The following is a 19,188-nucleotide window of genomic DNA, read 5'->3' as shown; positions in this document are numbered from 1 at the left end:
GACATCAGTGTTACTGTAGCAAGAATTAATTTACCTCTGATTACTTTCACATTCGTAGTTTCACTTTGAATCAACAAATTTTACAAATTGAGAGGAATTTGTCACCAATTTATGTAACTTACTTTTTTAACAGCAATAAAGAATGACACAGAAAGAAAATTTTGTTATCAGCAACTTCCAGTTACCTTGAAGCTCATATACACAATACTGCAGGTTAAAATTAATGATGTTTGTTTAGTTTGAATTTTCAGTTAAGTGGTTTCACTGTGTTGAGAGTAGTGCATCTTGCTTACACAGGAAATGTCAAGATTTGAAGAACCAGAATTCTTTTTAACATGCTGAACTGTCTGAAGATTCTTTGTCTTCATGGGGAATGCCTGTATATAGCAAGAAAGGACCATCCACAATTTCTTGCTTATATTCAAGATCACATGCTGATTGCAAGGTAGGTTTTTATCACAAGTTTGGTTTTTGTACTTTTTTGATTCTCCAACTATACATTCATTTGTGATATTAAAGGAATTGCAGGTTTAGTAGGGAAAATTAACAGAAGGTCGTAGAGAAGTGTCGAAAGTTTAAGTAGCTGTATAAGGGCACATTGGATAGACTTAATTATGAAGCTTCAAATGGAGCCAAGGTACCCTGCATTGTCCAGTTCTATGTTACCTGAACACCTCTAATCTTAAAGAGGTGAATGTACAGTTGAGCAAAGGCCTTTTAATCTCTGCTACCGTATCAAAAAAAAAAATAAATTGAGTTAATTCAAAGTGTGTAATTTTTTTTCCATACCCCTAGAGAAATGGGAAGGTTTTGGGGTCTAATGAAACATAGATAAGCATTTCATATTGCCCTGAATCTGTCTACAAATAAGTTCTGGTATTGTTCAGTTCATTATATTCTGTCTGCTTGAGGTGTTGTACTTCAAGAGAGATAAGATTAAAACTCTGCCTCTCTGCCTGAGATCCTTCTTCAGGCTGTAGCCACACTTTAAAAGAGTAGTGAAGCAGCTCAAAAGAAGAGAACAAAGTGCTGCACAGGAACCAAATATGAGAACCCCCAGCCCACTGTTGAAGTGAGGGCATGTGGTCTAAGTATTAAAACTCCATACTGGTAGCCTGAAGTGACCTAAAATGGAGTGTTCAATTCACTTAATCCCAGGGTTGTTTCTCTTTTAGGTTATCCCACGTAGGCTTTCTTTTAATAATAAATAATTTAAAAAAAAAAAAGTACAAGGAGAATTTTGTCAAAAAATATAAATTTTGCAGAAGGCATTCTCGTTGGAAAAAAAAAAAGTCTTTAGAACCACAGAATTACAGAATAAGAGCTTCAGGAAGCAGTCTGAACTTGTAAGACCTTGAAGTTAGAGTCAGCTTTTGGCAGCTTATTCTACAACACTCAAACTTTTGCTAAGAAACAAATAAATAGTGAGTATTCATTATCATAGTGATTTGTGAATGTATGTGACTCATGATGTCAAGGAGGCTGACATGGCTCGTGTGCTGAACTTGGTCACGTTGAAAATGATGATTTATAGCGCAGATTATGTTTCATGGCAGTTGTGCCATGAATTAGGAAAAATCTTGTTAAATCTAAAGTGTTTGAATGTTAGGAATATTTGAACCTGGATTTTCAAGAAAAACTGTTGCATTTGAAGATTTCCAAGTGGCTCTATTCACCTAACAGCAACTCTGCAGTATTCGCATAAAGGCTAAGGATGGCTTACAGAGATTTTCACGAAAAGTGCACTCCCTCTAGCAGTACAGTGTGGGCATTTAGAAGAAAGTATGTCAAGGGAGTGCTTTTATAAGCGTACTTGCTGTGTTTGGTCTTTCCAGCTTATGTGGAGTTGTGAAGTCTGAATTCTCTCAGCTTTCTTCCCTGGCAGTCCCGCTTCTTCTTCATGCACTTTCACTTCCCCATGGAGCCGACATTTTCTGGACAATCATAAACAGCAATTTTAACAGCAAAGATTGGAAGATGAGGTTTGAAGCAGGTAGGCCTGAGAACATATGCTATTTACTCCTTGTTGCTTCACTGAGAGCTAGAGCTTTCTCTGCTGTAACTGATGAGACTTGTAATGGGTGATTACATCTTTTTGCTGGTTTGGGGAGTTTGGGAGGTAGTTGGGTACAAAACCATGGCACAAAAATGCAATAGAATAGAGGAGAACATAAGGCATTCTGGATAATCAGAGCAAGACCAAAATCACAATAACACCTTCCAGCTGTTCTTTGTTGCTACTTTCTAAGAGGTGCATATTTCTAGGAGAGATACAATTATTAAGACATGAAGGGCATAAAGAAGCCATTGTCTAAATTAATATTCATATTTTCTTTCTCTGGGGGCTGCTACAGTGGAGAAAGTGGCTGTGTTGTGCAGATTTTTGGATATCCACTCCGTGACAAAAAACCACCTACTGAAGTACTCTTTGGCTCATGCATTCTGCTGTTTCCTGACTGCTGTGGAAGATGTCAACCCAGCAGTAGCTACAAGAGCTGGGCTATTGCTTGACACCATAAAACGGCCAGCTTTACAGGTAGGTTCATTATACAGGGGAAAAATGCATTGAAACAGGAATTTGAGTTTTGACCCAACGTTCAAAATGGTTCACATGGACAGTGGCACAGTCACTGCTGATACCTCTTTAGACAAGCCTTATAGGTCTTGGTATTTGACATACACATGGGAAAGATACTGCCTGAGCCCCAACTTTGATGACTACAAAGGATTACTATGACATTTGAGCTGTTATCATAGAAAGCTGTAAATGTTTTTATTATTTTAAAATGTACTGACATTTTTCATTTTAAAACTAAAAGGTTTTACGATTCTCATTACATCCTGTTGAGCTGATAGTGAGAAAATACATTCAAGCAAAACCAAATATGGTCTTAATATTAGCAAAACTTACTTAGACATATAATTGTAAGCGTGTGAGAGGCTCTTGCCAATGAAAATTGTCATGATTAAAACAAAGTGCATATAAAAATGGATCAAAGCCTACATAAAAAAATAAGATATTGAGGGAAAAAAAAAATCTCATAGTATAAAATTCAATTCTAGTTCTCTAGAGGACATAATTAAAATGTATTTTAAAAAGTTTAGTGCTGCTGCCTATGAAATGCTGTTAATACTTGCTAATTTTATTCCATATAGAATCTTTTCAAAATATTTTCCAGAGAACTGAATTCTTTTGAACTAAGAAAAATAAATGCATAGTTCACTGAAGAATACGGACTGGTCCCAGTATCTTACAGTTACATATTTAATGTCTGGATTTACTTTTCAAACCTAAGTCTTTGCAGTATGCCCAAAATTCTAGTGCAGATAAAATAGAGAAGCATTTTATGACTCAAATTCCTTCTGATACATTTCACCACATAATCCTTTCTCTGTTTGGGCTTGGCAATTCATTATTTTTCTGATCAAGGGCTTGATTCAGTTGCATAAAGGTAAGCCTTTTCTCACCCAGGGATTTGTGAAAAGAATACTTTGATATTGCAAATCAAATGTGTAGTAAGACAGAACTTTTGCCCATACTTTTGTATTCCTCAAAACCTTGGAAACTTCCCATTTTAAACATCACATTTGTTTATGTCCTTACTTACCTTTTCCTTTGATATCAGTAGCATTAGTCCTGAATTAAAGGAAAAAGGAAAAGAAGCTAAATTTTTATCCTTTAAGAACTGTGGGGAGAAGTTAGAACTTTGACCCTCCTTTGCTTTAAAAAAATGTTTATTATCTTCACATCTCAGTACTGTGTTGTTGTTGTTGTTTTTTTTTTTTTCTCTGTAGGGTCTTTGCCTCTGCCTTGATTTCCAGTTTGACACAGTTGTCAAGGACAGGCCCACAATTCTTAGTAAGCTTTTGCTACTTCATTTTCTAAAAGCGGATATTCCAGCTTTGAGCTGGGAGTTTTTTGTGAATCGCTTTGAGACCTTGTCTCTGGAAGCACAGCTTCATCTGGACTGCAACAAAGAATTCCCTTTCCCAACAAGTAAGCAGAGTCCAAATCAATCTGATCACCTTTTATCAGCTTCTGGAATTTCAGCTGTATTCAAGGGTCTGAGAGAAATGTAGGCCTCACTTGTATAAATTGTGTGAAACTAAGTAATCTTGCAGGCCAGAAGAGAGTAACTCAAAGTGAGCACTTTTTGAATGCCTGAATGCAGATTAGATTATATTCCATTGCACCTTTGGGCATCATATTTTACTCTCAATAGGATTTAGTTGCCAGCCTTGGCTGAAACATGGTATGGTTCTGTAATCACTCAACTGCAACCTGCATTAACCCACTTGTTCTTCTGTAGATGCTTTTATGCTATCAGCATTGCTATTCTCAAAGGTCACATCTGACCCTGTTCTGTAATGATACGTACAAAGATAGCCCTAGGAGCTGCATGGTCCTTGAAACACAAGCAAATGCATGGGGCACAGCGCAAGAGGTGCACAGATTCTTAGAGCCAGTGCTCAGTTAGCTATTCCTGTAGTGACTAAAGCAAAAGTTTGTCCTGTTCGTACTTGGTTTCTTGTTGAGATAGCATGTCTCTCTTCATTCACTGCTGCAGGATGTGTGTGTGGGCGGGGCTTAAAATAGTTTGTGCACGATTTTTTAATATGCTGAGTAATGGAAAACTTCCTTACCCAAGTGATGGACCATGAGGCAGGCCTATTTCCATCTGATTTGCTTGGAGGAGGTGGGAAACTGCTGTTTGGACAGCATGTGCTCCCTCAGCAGCCTAATGCCTTCTCCTATGCTTGCATGGAGCCCTAAAAAAGCACAGGTGCTCCTGCTGCATCCACATAAGAAGTGGAGCTGCAAACATATTTTCTTCTTCTTCATGTGTGAGTACCTTGGCACAAAGCAGGGATATAGTGCTGTGGCCTGAGAAGGGAATCTCAGCAGTGGTTTCTAGCTCCTCTAGTTGCAGATGTAAGGTCAAAAGATGCTTTTCAAGATTACTTTGAACCTTTCTCTTTGCCTTTTCAAAGGCATAAGTGGTGCAAGGGATGGGGTCACTGACTGTAGTCACTCAGATACTAAAACTCCATTTGAATGCACTCTAGACATAAGTATAGAAAAGTGTTAGTGGACTCCATTAAGACATGCAGTGATACTGCTGGTAACACAACTATAAACACATAATCACCCTCATAGCATTTTGGAGGCACTGATCCAGGATGATAGGTGTAGGCAGGACATGAGGTCAGTCTGGGGTAAAACTGGAGGCCGCTTTGGATTTGAGTACACTAAATGTGGTCCATACTCGTGCGATTTCTGCCATTATAAATAGAGGGCACCTCAAATTCCCATAGCCCGGAATTCAGTTTGGTTCAGGAGTCTGTTTTTGTCCGGTCTCGTAGAAGGAAGGGACATCATTATTTTTAAACACAGTTAATCTCTTGGGATTTTATGGATTTCAGAATGAGAAGATGCAAATGAGTTCCTTGCAGATGGACCCCTTGAACCCATATGAAGCTTTCTTGACTTGAGTGGGACCTGGGGCCCAGTTGCATTTGGCACTTGGCAGCATTAGGGCCTCACCATGCTGTGGAATGAATCCTAACTTGGTCAATTGCATTTGCAAAGCTATCACTGCTGTCCGGACAAATGTCGCCAACCTCAGTGATGCAGCAATGTGGAAGATCAAGAGGGCTCGTTTCGCACGTAACCGTCAGAAGAGTGTGCGTTCCCTGAGGGACAGTGTGAAGGGACCAGTGGAGTCAAAGAGAGCGCTCTCCCTCCCAGAAACCTTAACCACCAAAATTCGTTGAGTATCTATTTATATTTTTGTGACAAGACTTACCTTCTCCCTTAGGTTTGTATCCTATTGCTAGGTACACAATGGAATTGTCAATATTTATCTAAACAGGATAGCAAATCTAGGTTTTTGACTGATTTGGGCAGTATTCAGATAATAAGTTAGTGTGTTTGACAAGGAACATAGACAAAACATTACGTTTGTCCTGTGTTTGTTTAAAATGCTGGGACAAAATGCTCCAAAACTAGGTTGTGGATAAATCTTATTTTTTATTTGTGGCTAATACACAGTAATTTTGTCTAAAATAGATATAATGTTTATAGAAAATTTCCTTGGTTACACTGCTGAATAATTGCAATAACAAATTAGTATGCAGCATGTGTTTACACATCTTAAAAAGAACTGTTAAGTTCTCAAATGTTCTGTTGGGAATCTTCAGAATTCCTTTGTCAAGAAAATAAGGAAACACTGTCCACGCAACACGTTCTTCCTGCCAGCTTGCATAGGAGGGCCTAGGTGCTCAAAAATCATAGGCCTGTATGAAACAACGTACAGATATTATTCAAAGTAAAACTAAAGCTTACACACAGTCTCATTTAGAGAATTTCACAAACACGGAGTTGTCTTATATTCAGATTGGACCTCTTGCATTGCTCCTACCCCTATATGGGAACTGATAAAATGTTCAAACGTAGGCACTAGTGGGCTGTTAGGTTAAAAGGTTTATATATTTTCTCCAAACTAGGCAACACCATATTTTGGAACTCTTACATAATCCTTCTTGACCCACTTCTGGTCCTGCACAGGTGCTCCTGTGGGATGACTCTTCCACCAGCAAAACCGAATGATGGAGAAAACTAGAGTTACACAACAGGGTGCACAAAATCTATATAGCACAGAAGTGACGTTTTAAATGGTTACACTCACTGCTTGACAACAGTGCATGAGTAGATGAACATAAATATGCTAGCACTGAATGTATGCTGAAGTTTAAGTCATGAGTGCTGCTTATTTAAACAGAGCTGTTCTTGTTTATTTTTTGTTGTTATTTTGTTTGTTTGTTATTTTTTTTTAAGCTGTGAGCTTGACCAGACATGAGCAGTCTGCTCCAGCACTTGGCGGAACACCAGAGCAAACACCAGGTGGGTGTGAAGAGGAGGGGAGTGTTTTGAAAGGAAAGGAAAATGAAGACACTAGTGCTTGCTTTCTAGCTGACTCATGAGATAAACTTATGCAAGATGAAAGCTATATTCAAGATCTACACCCTTTTGGAAACAAGCACAGCATGGTTCCAAAAAGTGTAAATTGCAATTTTGTTCTAGATTTGTATTGAAAGTTGTCCCCAGTTGTATGTAGTACTGCAGGGCTGGCGGGAGGTTGTTCAGAGGCAGCCAGCTATTGCTGCCAACGCCTCACCCTCAAATGGCTATCCCTCTCTACCTGCCCACTGTTTATTCTTTCGTTCTGATATCTTAATGTTTTTTGAAGGTTTGACTTACGTTTGTTAACACTTTGCAATCACAGTACTGAACGTATCTCATTCTTCTAAGGACCTAACCAACTCCTAAACATAGTCTGTACATCTGTGGTAGAAAATAATTTATTTTATGCATACCACTTAAATGAACTAGTCCTCATGCTCATCTGTTTTTTCTAGATCTAAAACTAATCCTTGCACAATCCAAATGCAAGATCAGCATTTAAGCTAATCTTACTTGTACGGTCAGTCCTACAAACTTCAACTTAAACAGTTCTTGCAAAAGTAAGGGCTATTTCCAATACTTGAAAAGACTTATCCATTAAATGAAAACAAATAGATCATTTTGCAATTCTGTTTCATACCACCTTGCTTTATCACAATTATTCATTGTAAGATAGATTTTTAACCACAGGTTAGAAAATATATCTAAATACATTTTAGCACCAATTTTAATTAATAGTAACAGTGTTTACAGAACAAACTAAAATTAATGATGTAATAAAAACTTAATTTTAAAATGTGGTCGCTTTTGATGCTGTCAAAATAGTATTATCTGTTCTTACTTGATTACCCTAGCCAATTTTTAAAAAATTTCACATATAATGCATATATAATAAAACTATAATACAATTATATATTTTTTTATTTATGAAGGCATTTAATTTAAATTACTCTTTTAAAGTAGAACAAGTTGGAATAGTATTCCTCACTGTGCTCTAGCCATGCACATATTCAGAATGATTTAATAAAAGAATCTTATACACTGATGTGTGAAATAGCTGCTGCTTTTCATGATTTCAGTTGCTATTGTAGGAACTGCTAAGCACTAATGATCTTTAATAATAGAAAAAGCCTTACACCTAGGGTGAGATGGAAGAGGATAACTCCAAAGGCAGGTCTAAAAAATAACTGGAAATACTGCATTTAAAAAATACTGGAGTTTGAAAATGAAAATTCATATCCAGTTAGTGACTGTTATGTGCAGTGAGTCTGTTCTTCTTGGACAGAGAGAGGCAGCACTTCAGCTTCATTGTGCTTTGTAAGTAGCTTCTAGTCTTTCACCTGGCAACAATGTGAAGTATTACTGTTTGATTATTTCCATTCTGAGTGTATAAATGAAGTCTTAAGAGTCTTCTCTGGGAAAAAGCCACCTCAGTTTTCACATATTACATAGTGTCTCAAACATAAACAATTACAATGCCTACATATTGGCCCAAGTTATCTGAGAGAAGTGTGGACACAATGTTAAAATGGGAAATCTTCATTCTTTTTTAATCAGTATTGGGTAGAATTTTCCCTACTTCCTACCTTTGCCATTTGGTGCATTCTTAACTGGCAAAGTCTAATGTCTGTTGTTTGCTAAGGAAAACTGAAAACTATGCCAGATGAGAATTTGATGACCATGAAATTTGATTCTCTTTTAATGCACATGAAAGTAAAGGAAGGGTAATACTCAACTTGTCAGAGAGGAACTGGAATGGGAAGACAAGCAGTTCTGGTAAATACGGGAAAGCTGAAAAATGGAATTCAGTATACTTAGTATATATTACTGTGCTGTCGAGACTGAAGCAATAGAGGAACAGTGCCGTCAAAAATGCATGCCTGTCTCTCCTGTGACATCGCCCACATGTATTTGGGCAGAAATAGAGCAATTGGCTGTGGAAGAACTTTGTGATGTATGATGGATCCTTCTTGCAGTCTTTTCCAGTGTCTGATACCATTGTCTCTTGTACTGATAGGACAACCCTCCCCAGAGAATGATAATACAATAAAAGACCTACTGCCAGAGGATGCTGGGATTGATCACCAGACTGTTCATCAGCTGATTACTGTGCTAATGAAGTTCATGGCAAAGGATGAGAGCAGCGCTGAGTCGGACATCAGCAGTGCTAAAGCTTTTAACACAGTCAAGCGCCATCTGTATGTCCTGCTTGGTTATGACCAGCAGGAAGGATGCTTCATGATTGCACCACAAAAAATGCGTGTTTCAACCTGCTTTAATGCCTTTATTGCTGGGATAGCACAAGTAGGTGAAGGCTCTTACTAACTTTTGCAGCTATTTCTCTTTGCCTGTTGTTGAAATGGTGGTAACACAGCTGCTTTTATACCAAAATAAAGGCTGAGTGTGGTAATCCTACTTAAACCTCCTTAATGCTTCTTCAGTTGGTGAAATGAATTTGGGAGCAAGGACGACTACTTGCTTGTTTACTCTTAGAAGGCTCTCTAGTCTAACCAAGTGCTTTGTGTAGAGTTTTGCTGTGTAGTTAAAAAGTAAAGGGTTGAATTATTTATAGCTCCCTATTGGTACTCTAAACTTGCTGCATTGGTGGCATTGTAATCAGGGTTGTGTGTATGTGTGTGTGATTATTACCACTGTATGAAAAGTTAGAGACTGCTCCAAACCTCTTTGCCCTCTTTACCTAGCCTACAAATGCCTTGGCTTCCTCACATGTCATTTCCTCCTTCCATTCAGGAAGACACAGAACCTTGCAAGACTGGTCTGTAAGCTCTTTGACATTCCTTGTTTTGCAGGAGACGCCTTCTTTAGAGTGCACCAGGGCTTTCTCTTCTCACTTTTTTTAGGGAGTGGAAATGATGAACTCCTGCCTGTACAGCTAAGATAAATTAGCACTTTCTTGCCTTGTGCCTTCTGTCTCCATCTTTAGAGTAAGGAGAATTGTAATTTCTTACCTCACAATGCTCTTCTAAGACTTAATTCTTACTGATAAAGCAGTTTGTAATGCTAGGCTGGAAAACATTTCACACTTGCAGAGTATTCTTTTTATTTGTGATGTAGCATAATCATCACTTCCACACTTCCTCCTTATCACAATCTCATAAAGAATTATGTTAGGGAAGAGAGAGAGCTATGATTTCAGATCTCCTCCTGCCCCAGCTCTTGAGATGTTCACAGAAACCTTCAAATATTGCTCAAAGCTATCCTTGCTTCTTCCGTAACTGCATTTCTTGTTAGGGTTTTCTGGTTCATAAATTGTAAGGCGTGATTTTTCAAAGTCAATTGTAATGAAGATCACTTGGAAAACTTCCACAGTCATGGAGAAGTCAGGTGTCAATGTTTTAGCAGGCAAAATAGAAGGCATTAATGCAAACTGGGTAGCAGCAAATGCACCCTGATCCATGCATTGTCTTGGGGCATCATTGCTATATATTGGTAATGAATAATCTTTCACTTGTAGTTTTAAGTTGAAGCGGGTAAAAGGAATTTCAGGCCTGTTTGTCTGTTTTGAGAGTCAGGCGGTGGCAATTTAGATCACAGGACAGTTTCGTCCACATTTTTCTACATGTTTTCCAAGTTTGAGTACCCAAACTTCAGTGACCATCTTTGACCAGATTATCAGAAGTACTACTTAATGCAGTCTAACTATCAGTCTCTGCCCTTTGTCTTCCTCTGCCTTTAAAATGTCTCAGGATAATCAAACTCGCCATTTCTGTTTGAAAAGCTTCATAGTTGAATCCAGCCTTCCTTGAAGTGGAATGGAGTTTGTATGAGGACTTCAGTAGGCCATGATTTTTCTCCATATATAAGTCATAAAAATTTTAATTTGTATTTTCAGGGGATTTTTTTTTCTGAGCTGTAGGGATGCTTTCTGATGAAAATCTCCTTTGCTGCAAGAGAAATGCCATCTGTTGCGATTTGAAGATGCATTTACATAATGAAAACTCAGTACAATAACTCTTAAGAGGTGCATTTCAGTTACAGCCCTCTCTCCTAGTCATAGAATTATAGATACCTCCCACCAGACCAGGTTGCCCAAACCCCATCCAGCCTCGCCTTGAACACCTCCAGGGATGGGGCATCCACAGCTTCTCTGGGCAACCTGTGCCAGTGCCTCACCACCCTCTTGAGTAAAGAATTTCTTCCTGAAGTCTAATCTGAATCTCCCCTCTTTTAGTTTATAACTGTTTGTCCTTGTCCTACCACTACGGCCCCTGGTAAAGAGTCTCTCCACATCTTTCTTGTAGGCCCCCTTTAGGTATTGGAAAGTTGCTGTAAGGGTAATAAAATAAATACTTATAAATATTTGCTTTCCACAATTAGCTCCACAGAGGGTAGGACTGGACTAACTTGCTGATTAAATAATTTTGATTCAAAACTAGGTTGGAATGGCCAATTCAATTAAAAAAAATAAATTTTTTGTTATTATTTTGTATCATAAAATCTGAATATTTGGAGTCCTTGAAAGCATACAATTTCTAGCAGCAGAAGTGGAAAAATGTTGCTGTTTGAAGGCAGTTCGGCGTTGTCCCGCATGGTGGCAATGTTGTACAGTCGTGTCTGGTGGGGAAGCACAGTACTTACAGGGACCTGCAGTGCCTTGCCAGGCTCTGCCTCCCAGGCCGAGTTCTGCTCAGCGTTTGTAACATCATTTATTCCACATCTTCCTGTGACATCTTAAAAAAATGTCTCTGCTCAGCTTAGGACCATCTGTGTTACATTATGTGCTGTGTTAAGGCAGGGTTCTGTCTTCCTTGTATGGATGATCTTTTCCTAACCATGCTATAAAACTGTATCTCAGCCCAAGAGGACCATATTTGGTGATTATATATCATCTGTTCAACAGGCTAACCCTACAAGGATAGATAGAGACGTAGGATTCATCTGTTTAGGTCTATGCATGTAGCAGGAAAATTCCAGACAGCTTATAGGGACAAAACTCTAATCAGCTTGTTCAGGAGGGAACTTGAGAGATAAGCTTTGTGTTTGTAAATTAGGCCCCTTGTTCTAATAAAAGCAAAACCAAAAAAAGAAATACAGACCTGCAGGAAATGGTTGATGTGGAAGAAACTGATATTTGTATCTGTTTAGGTGTACAGGGCTCCTGATAAAGCACCAACTCCACTTAAACTGCAGTAAGGTGATAGATCTTAGGGGATGTTCTGGAGTTTGCTTGCTGTGGTGTTGTACCTTCCTAGACATCAGCCATTCTGGGTCAGCGCCAGAGCGTAGGCCTTTTGTGGATCATTGATATGGTCTAGTTCAGCTGCTGATTCTAGGACATATGGCTTTAAAGAAAAATCATTAACGTTGCAAGGCTGTTGGGAAAATAATGAAAACTAATAATTCACTTTCAATACAAAACACAAAGTTGTGTTAGGGCAGTGAGAATATACGCTTATATTGTAGCTAGCCATCAGGTTCCAAACCTGTAGGATACGCAACAAATGGCATGGTGCTCATCAGTGTTCTTGAAGGAGGCAAGGCTTATGGCTAGTAGTAATAACAGCAACCTGTCTTCAGCAACACTACTGCTTAAAAACGATGAACATTTTATTTATAGCAAGATACTTTTCATCAGCTTTATTCTTGGATCATCCTTAAAGAGTTGCATGTTTAGACTTTCTGCATAACATTACAGCTACAATGGAATTCTTGGCTCATTACCTGATTCCAGAACATGTGGCTTAAGAAAAAAAAACAGATAGCATTGCAAGACTGATGAGAAAATAATGAAAATTGTTAGTGCAGCATTAATTGAAAAAACAAACCACCACCACCAGATAACTCACAATTGCCTCTTGTCTGTTAAACATGGGATATATATCTAGCATGGTTTTGTCTGTTGAAGCATGATCAACTTGTGCCATAATATAAAGCTATCCCAGCATAATATATGCATGTATATATATACATGCCAATGTACATTAAAAGTTAGGCTATGCAAGATGAAAGGCTTTCTGAATGCATCTTTTGTTTCATTTTACCTAACTAGCTAAAATTAGAGCCTGGCAAACTGGCAGAGTTTTTTAATTGATAGTAAGACGTTCTTAAAAACATTTATTTCTTTTCACTTAACTAATATCTAAACTACATTAGTTGTTTTGCTTTGTCAAAAATTTTATCAAAAACTATTACCAGTGGAGTTGATTTTGGTGAGCTAACTCCTGTGATGATGTTCTTTTCAGGTAATGGACTATAACATCAACCTGGGAAAACACCTTCTTCCTTTGGTGGTGCAGGTGTTGAAATACTGCACTTGTCCTCAGCTAAGGCATTACTTTCAGCAGCCTCCTCGCTGCTCCCTCTGGTCCCTCAAACCTCACATTCGGCAGATGTGGTTAAAGGCTTTACTTGTCATTCTCTATAAGGTGAGTGGTTTTAAAAAGGTGGTGTCTACCTTAAAATTCACCTTCAGAGTGAAATTTAATTACATGGAACAATAACTGTACTGCAAATGAAAGGAACTATAAAGAATGCATCTGATTTGCATGCTCTCTGTGTTTAATTTCAGTGCCTGAAGTAGTTAGGCTTTCATCTGTGCTACTGACCTGTTACTCCTGCTGTCTGTATTGGCTTTCCCATTGTTACCTGAAAAAAAAAAAAAAAAGGATATGAAAAGAGTAAAATTCTATAAATTCTATATGAAGATCTAAATGCTAATTAGAAAGATTATGAATAGTATTTAGGGTAACCTACTCTATTTTTTAAAACTAATTTTAACTTTTAAATGAGGGGTCAGCTTAATAGCTTGTAATCTTTAGTTGATTCTTTTTTTTAGGATCTGTTGTTAAAATATAGTGTGTTTACACAGTGAAATGGAGCTGTGAATACTTCTGATATTTCTTGCAGGTCTACAGGGCATACAAGGAAGTGGGAGATGCTAGAAATGAATGATAAGATGCAGGTTGAAATACAGTGTTGGGAGAAAAGTTCTGTTAAGACCTTTTTGCATTATTATTAATAGTTGATTTTATCATATAAAAGTCAAGGAAATGATATATTGAATCTTATTAATAGAAAATCTTTCCAAGTGTCTGTACAAAGCTGAAAACAGTCCTGCTTCTCATCATGTATTTAGAAATGTGCGATCAAAGGAAGGGAAGGGATATCTAGCTGACAATATTCTTGTCATTTTTCCATTTTACTGCTTAAATGCTTATCCATGGAGAAAAGTTGGGTTTTAAGCTGAAGTTTTTCTCTTTCACTGAACAGTACCCCTACAGAGACTGTGAAATCAGCAAGATTGTACTTCACCTAATCCACATCACAGTCAATACCCTCAACGCTCAATATCACAGCTGCAAGCCCCATGCAACTGCTGGTCCTTTGTATAGTGACAACAGTAACATAAGCCGATACAGTGAAAAGGAAAAAGGTACTTTAAACACTCTCATTTATATGATAGTCATTGATTTAATTCATTAAGTCTCACGGATGTTGTAGAAATGGGTATATGTGGTCTGAAATTTAGAACACAGTAGTCAGAATTAAGGCCAAAGTGTGATTTTTGTGACCAGCTATAGCCATCTATAATAAAAGAAATAACATTTACTGTTTCTTTGTAGGCTAAGCATAGCACAGCAGTCTAACTTTTATCTCGAAGGGAGTGTAGTTTAGGCTGAGTAGTTGAGTCACCATGCCTGGGTAGTGCTTAGCCTTTAAGTGAAAATTTTAACTGGTCATGCCCACATAAAAGGGTTACAACCAGCCTGTCACCACAGTCTGACTGTATTCAGATACAGTGAGTGCAATTCATCTGACCAAATGTAGACATGTAAATGTGTGCTAGCTGTCTAGAATCCAATCAGCAGAAAAACAGGGCACTTCTGGAGTGCATTTCACCTCATCCCAAAGCAGATGTTCAAAATAGTGCATTCTGGATGATAGCTACTTTATAATAATAACATGGCTTAGTACCAAATAGTAGAAGTTTAAAAGTTCAAGTGATGAACTCAGTCTATAGTTTTTTTTTTTTCTCCTTAATAAATGGAGCTGAAGTTGAGTAGCTCAGATGCAGACATCTATGATGCTTGTGTCTAAAGGCAGAAAAGTGGTTCAACCCTTGGAGTCTCCATCTGATTGTAACTGTACTTTTCTTGCTAGTTATAGCAGAGATACTGTGATGGTGTGAGTTGGTGTAAGGTTAGGGCTTGAAGTAACATGGGGTCACTTGAGAGTAGTTCCCTACAGTTGTGAAGTTTGTTACGTGATAAGTGTTTCTGATCAAAGTTTAATGGGTTCTTTTGATGCTAATCTCTAGCTGCCTTTTATTCATTGACTATTTTCAACCTCCTTTTCAAGCAGTCCTCCTGAGTGTTCAGCAAACTCTTCTTCCAGAGGAAGAAGAATGTAAGGAGCACTCTGTCTTTATATGCATACCCTTTTCCTCTTTTGCTGTTTGTACCTCATTGAAAAATATTCAACAGAAGAAGGACATGAAATTTTGTTTACCTGAACATCCTATTACTCAGCTGTAGCAAATTAAAGCAACCTTAAAATGGATGTAAATGAAGTATTTTATATTCTCACTCACTTGGCCATTTTGTATTGCTAGAGGAAGGCCAAGAGGGTTCAGATAACTGGGGACTTAATGGTGATTTTGCCTTTGTTTAGAGCTGTAGAACTGAATTAGGATGACTTAAGAATGCCGAGGGCAATAGTAACATTTATAAAACATATTCAGTTTCTGAGTTGATTTTGAGATGTTTCTAGGACAAAGTGAGGTGCCTAAATACACATTCTGCTGTTCAAAGTAAGTGCCAAGTTACATTTAAAAAACCCAGTGATTCAATCCTGTGTCTGACATTGATTCCCTGTGTGTCACTTCATCATTGTTTTCCAGTGTTTAAAGAAATGAGAATAATGTTTACTTGCTTCCCAAAGCTGTTGTGAAGGGCATTGGGTTGCCCAGAGGTTAAAGACCATAAATGGGCAGTTTTTCTAAATGCTGACTTAATTATAGGGCTGAATATTCTCCTTTACTGAAATGCTGGAGAAAAAAAAAAGATTATGTAGAAAAGGTGTCTTTCTTCCCCTCCACCGCCCACCCCTTCTACCTACAAGAAGCAGCCAGTATCGTCCTATAACGTTTTGGAACCTTTTCTAATGAGACTCTGGCTAGGTGGCTTGTGCACTGCCATCATCATCAAAGGTGGTATTTAGATGACCAACATAACAGGATCTTATTTTCAGACAAGAAGAATCCCTATGCAGAAGATGGCTTTCCCACTATTCAAACCTTGTTACAATTCTTCTGTTACAGTTTGTGGTGGGATTGTGGCAACTGTTGTAGAGCTGTTGATAAATCCTGTAAGAAGAAGCATTTGTTGCCAAGGGGAAAAAGAATTTAGACATACAGGACATGAGTTTAAAAGTGATGTCCCAACTTATTAAGCCCAGTTCCTGCAGATGTTCATGTTATCAACTTTGATTGATGTTTTTTCCTGTTTTCATCTTAGCATCAGGGATGAGAAAACTAATTGATATCAGGTGGCTGTTCCAAAGCTTCACATCTAGTAGAAACTTTCCATCAGTTTGAAAGCTAAAGATATTAATGTCTAGTTTATGTCTTCAGTTTTTGGCCATTCCAGCTCTTCGACTTATTTTCCTCTACCTTATTCCTCAACTCCAAATGCATTTTCTCTCCAGGTCTGCTTCCCAGAATAAACAAGGCAAACTTTTTCATCTCTTGAGTCCTCTGTTTTTCTTTTTGTCCCAGTAGTGTTTCTTATCTCCTTGGAGAAGCCTCACTAGACACATGATAGATGAGGATTTTTTTTTCTTCTTCCTTTCTTTTTTCTTTTTTTCTTTTTTAAAAAGAAATCACTTTCATACAAGTGATGTGATTATTTTTTGGTAGGTAGGTAGACTTGGATCTTTCTTTCTCTCTGGCATTTCTAAACACTAGATCTCATAATAGAGCTTAATGTTTTACTATTACTACTTAGGTCAATAATTTCATATTTCATATTCATAGGTCATTGTATTGCTATTACCAGCCATTCAAGAGTATCATTTTCTTTCTTTTCCACTTTCCTTTTTTGCTGGTTTATTACTGACCTTGCAGTTGTACTAGGTCCCATCTCCTGCAAATTACCATTTTTTACTGAGCGCTATAGACAGTTATTTACTCAAGTCAGTGTCCAGATCTCTTGTTTTTCTTCCATCTAAAGATCTAATCTGTGCTATTATTAGTAGAAAAAGATCAGCTTAGAATGGAAAAAAACATTGGCATACTTTTGTTGTATTGTAACTCATTTTCCATTTATCAATGTCCTTTCTGACTTTAACTTAAGGTGTAACAAGAACGGCAAAGTTATATCTGTTTCTATAGTTTTTCTTAAAAAAATCAGGTTTTTCATTTTCCAGTTCAAAGTTAATTGAAACTAGCTGAGGTTTTATCACATTGACAGTTTTTCACTCAAGGAATTGCACTCTATTACGAGTAATAAAGTTTTTTCTTTCTCCAGCAGAGGAGGACAGTGTTTTTGATGAATCTGATATTCACGATACACCAACTGGCCCTTGCAATAAAGAATCTCAAACGTTCTTTGCAAGACTGAAAAGAATTGGTGGCAGCAAAATGGTGAAATATCAACCTGTTGAGATGAATGCTCAGAGAAGTATGATTTTTTTATTGATATAAGCTCATGTAGAAGTACAATTTCCTATTCTTAGTTTCAGGCTATCACCTTTCTTTGTAGTGTTTATTGCAATGTATAATTTGAATACAAGCCCTCTGTCTGATTTTTGAGAGCAGGTACTCATTTCCCTGAATATGAATTCTCTTACAGGAATCTCAAAGAAGGCACTCCAAAATGAAAGTATCTAAAATCAGTAGTTGTTTCCCGAAAACTTAAGCACTTTTGAATGTCAAAATGTTTAAGAGGATTTGTTACAATATTCTCTTACAATTGGGCTGGAAATTTTTACTCAAATTTACTTTTTTTTTTTTTTTTTTCACAGAAGTTGACCTTTTGGTGAGATAGGATGATAGGGCAAGCAAATTTGTTGCTGCTGCAGCAAATATTATGGTTTTCCATTGGCAGAAAAGGTCAACTGGTGGTTTCCAAAAATAGAAATGAGTTTGTTTTCAAATGTAGAATTCTGAAATGAACACTCTAAAACAGAATTCAAACATCAAAGCGTTTCTCTACCTCTGCTACCATCCCTTTTTTTTCTTCCAAACGTTTGCATGGGAGGAAAAACGTTCTGAATAGGGAAAATGCTTTAACTTTTCTCACTGCTTTTTGATTCATATGTGGAGCATTTTGAAATACGGTCTAATGATGATCAAGAATATTCTCAATTACTTGAAAATATGTCATTAACACCAAAGCAGTGACACCAATGCAAACAAACTTTAAAAATATGCTCTCAGTGGGTGTATTCACACAGCAAGATGCAAGTGTACTGATAGCACCAGCAAGTGCAGTGGCAGCACCAGCTGTGCTTGCTTTAAACCTTCCTAAGTTGGGGAGGTCTAACTATGTGATGGGATAGTGGCTAGTCTTTACTGGTGTCTAGTATACGTGGAGAAACAATTCTCTGAACACCTGTCTGAGCTCAAGCTTGTGTTGCTGCATCCCCACTGCTGTTGCTACCCTTGCTTCTTGGATTAGAAGCATCCTTTTTAAGCCTACTTTGTTACCATAAATGACATGTAGGTGTGCTCTAATAATATAAGCTCAGTATAAGAATATGTAGATGTGTTCTAATATACGTGTGTGTGTGTGTATAATGCTCTTATATGAATGATGTCCCCAGTACTGTAGTCCAAAGTTACTTTGAAACCTCTTCAAAATGGTCTATGTAGCTCACTCCCTCTTTCAACTCTTACACCTAATGCAGCCATACCATAAGCTTAAACAGACTGTCTGCAGGGTACATCTGTTCGGGATGAGTAGAATTTGGATAAAGCCTACTATTTGGATGTAGGATGTTTTTTGGAACTGTAAAAGTCTACGTAATGTGGCTCTGAGGTGAAAACAAATTTTAGATGATTTTGACTAATACTGGGTTTGTATTTGAAATGCCAGTCGTGTTGAATTGTGAGATGAAGATGAAGATATCCGTCAGAAGTCTCCAACTAAGGTAGTATTAGCTCTTTCTGTTTTAATCAGGTGAAATAGAGCTGGCTGAATATAGAGAGACGGGGGCCTTACAAGACAGTATTCTGCGCTGTGTGAGAGAAGAAAGCATTCAGA

At 37.7% G+C, this 19,188-nt stretch overlaps 1 protein-coding gene across 1 annotated transcript in view; it reads left to right on the top strand.

Annotated features, from left to right (window-relative positions):
* UNC79 (unc-79 homolog, NALCN channel complex subunit) overlaps positions 1-19,188 on the top strand; it is a 104,590-nt gene that overhangs the window by 35,170 nt on the left and 50,232 nt on the right. Inside the window, 13 exon segments of the mRNA XM_040558722.1 lie at positions 134-213; positions 298-319; positions 322-445; positions 1,836-1,993; positions 2,355-2,536; positions 3,796-3,997; positions 5,591-5,770; positions 6,839-6,904; positions 8,982-9,268; positions 13,168-13,350; positions 14,195-14,357; positions 17,455-17,604; positions 19,105-19,187. Of these exon segments, the coding sequence (XP_040414656.1) occupies positions 134-213; positions 298-319; positions 322-445; positions 1,836-1,993; positions 2,355-2,536; positions 3,796-3,997; positions 5,591-5,770; positions 6,839-6,904; positions 8,982-9,268; positions 13,168-13,350; positions 14,195-14,357; positions 17,455-17,604; positions 19,105-19,187 (1,880 nt within the window).

The sequence above is a fragment of the Cygnus olor genome, chromosome 5 (genome assembly GCF_009769625.2).
Source record: "Cygnus olor isolate bCygOlo1 chromosome 5, bCygOlo1.pri.v2, whole genome shotgun sequence".
Taxonomy (NCBI): Eukaryota; Metazoa; Chordata; class Aves; order Anseriformes; family Anatidae; genus Cygnus; species Cygnus olor.
Note: the sequence above shows the minus strand (reverse complement) of the source record. Positions and strands in the feature narration are given on the sequence as shown.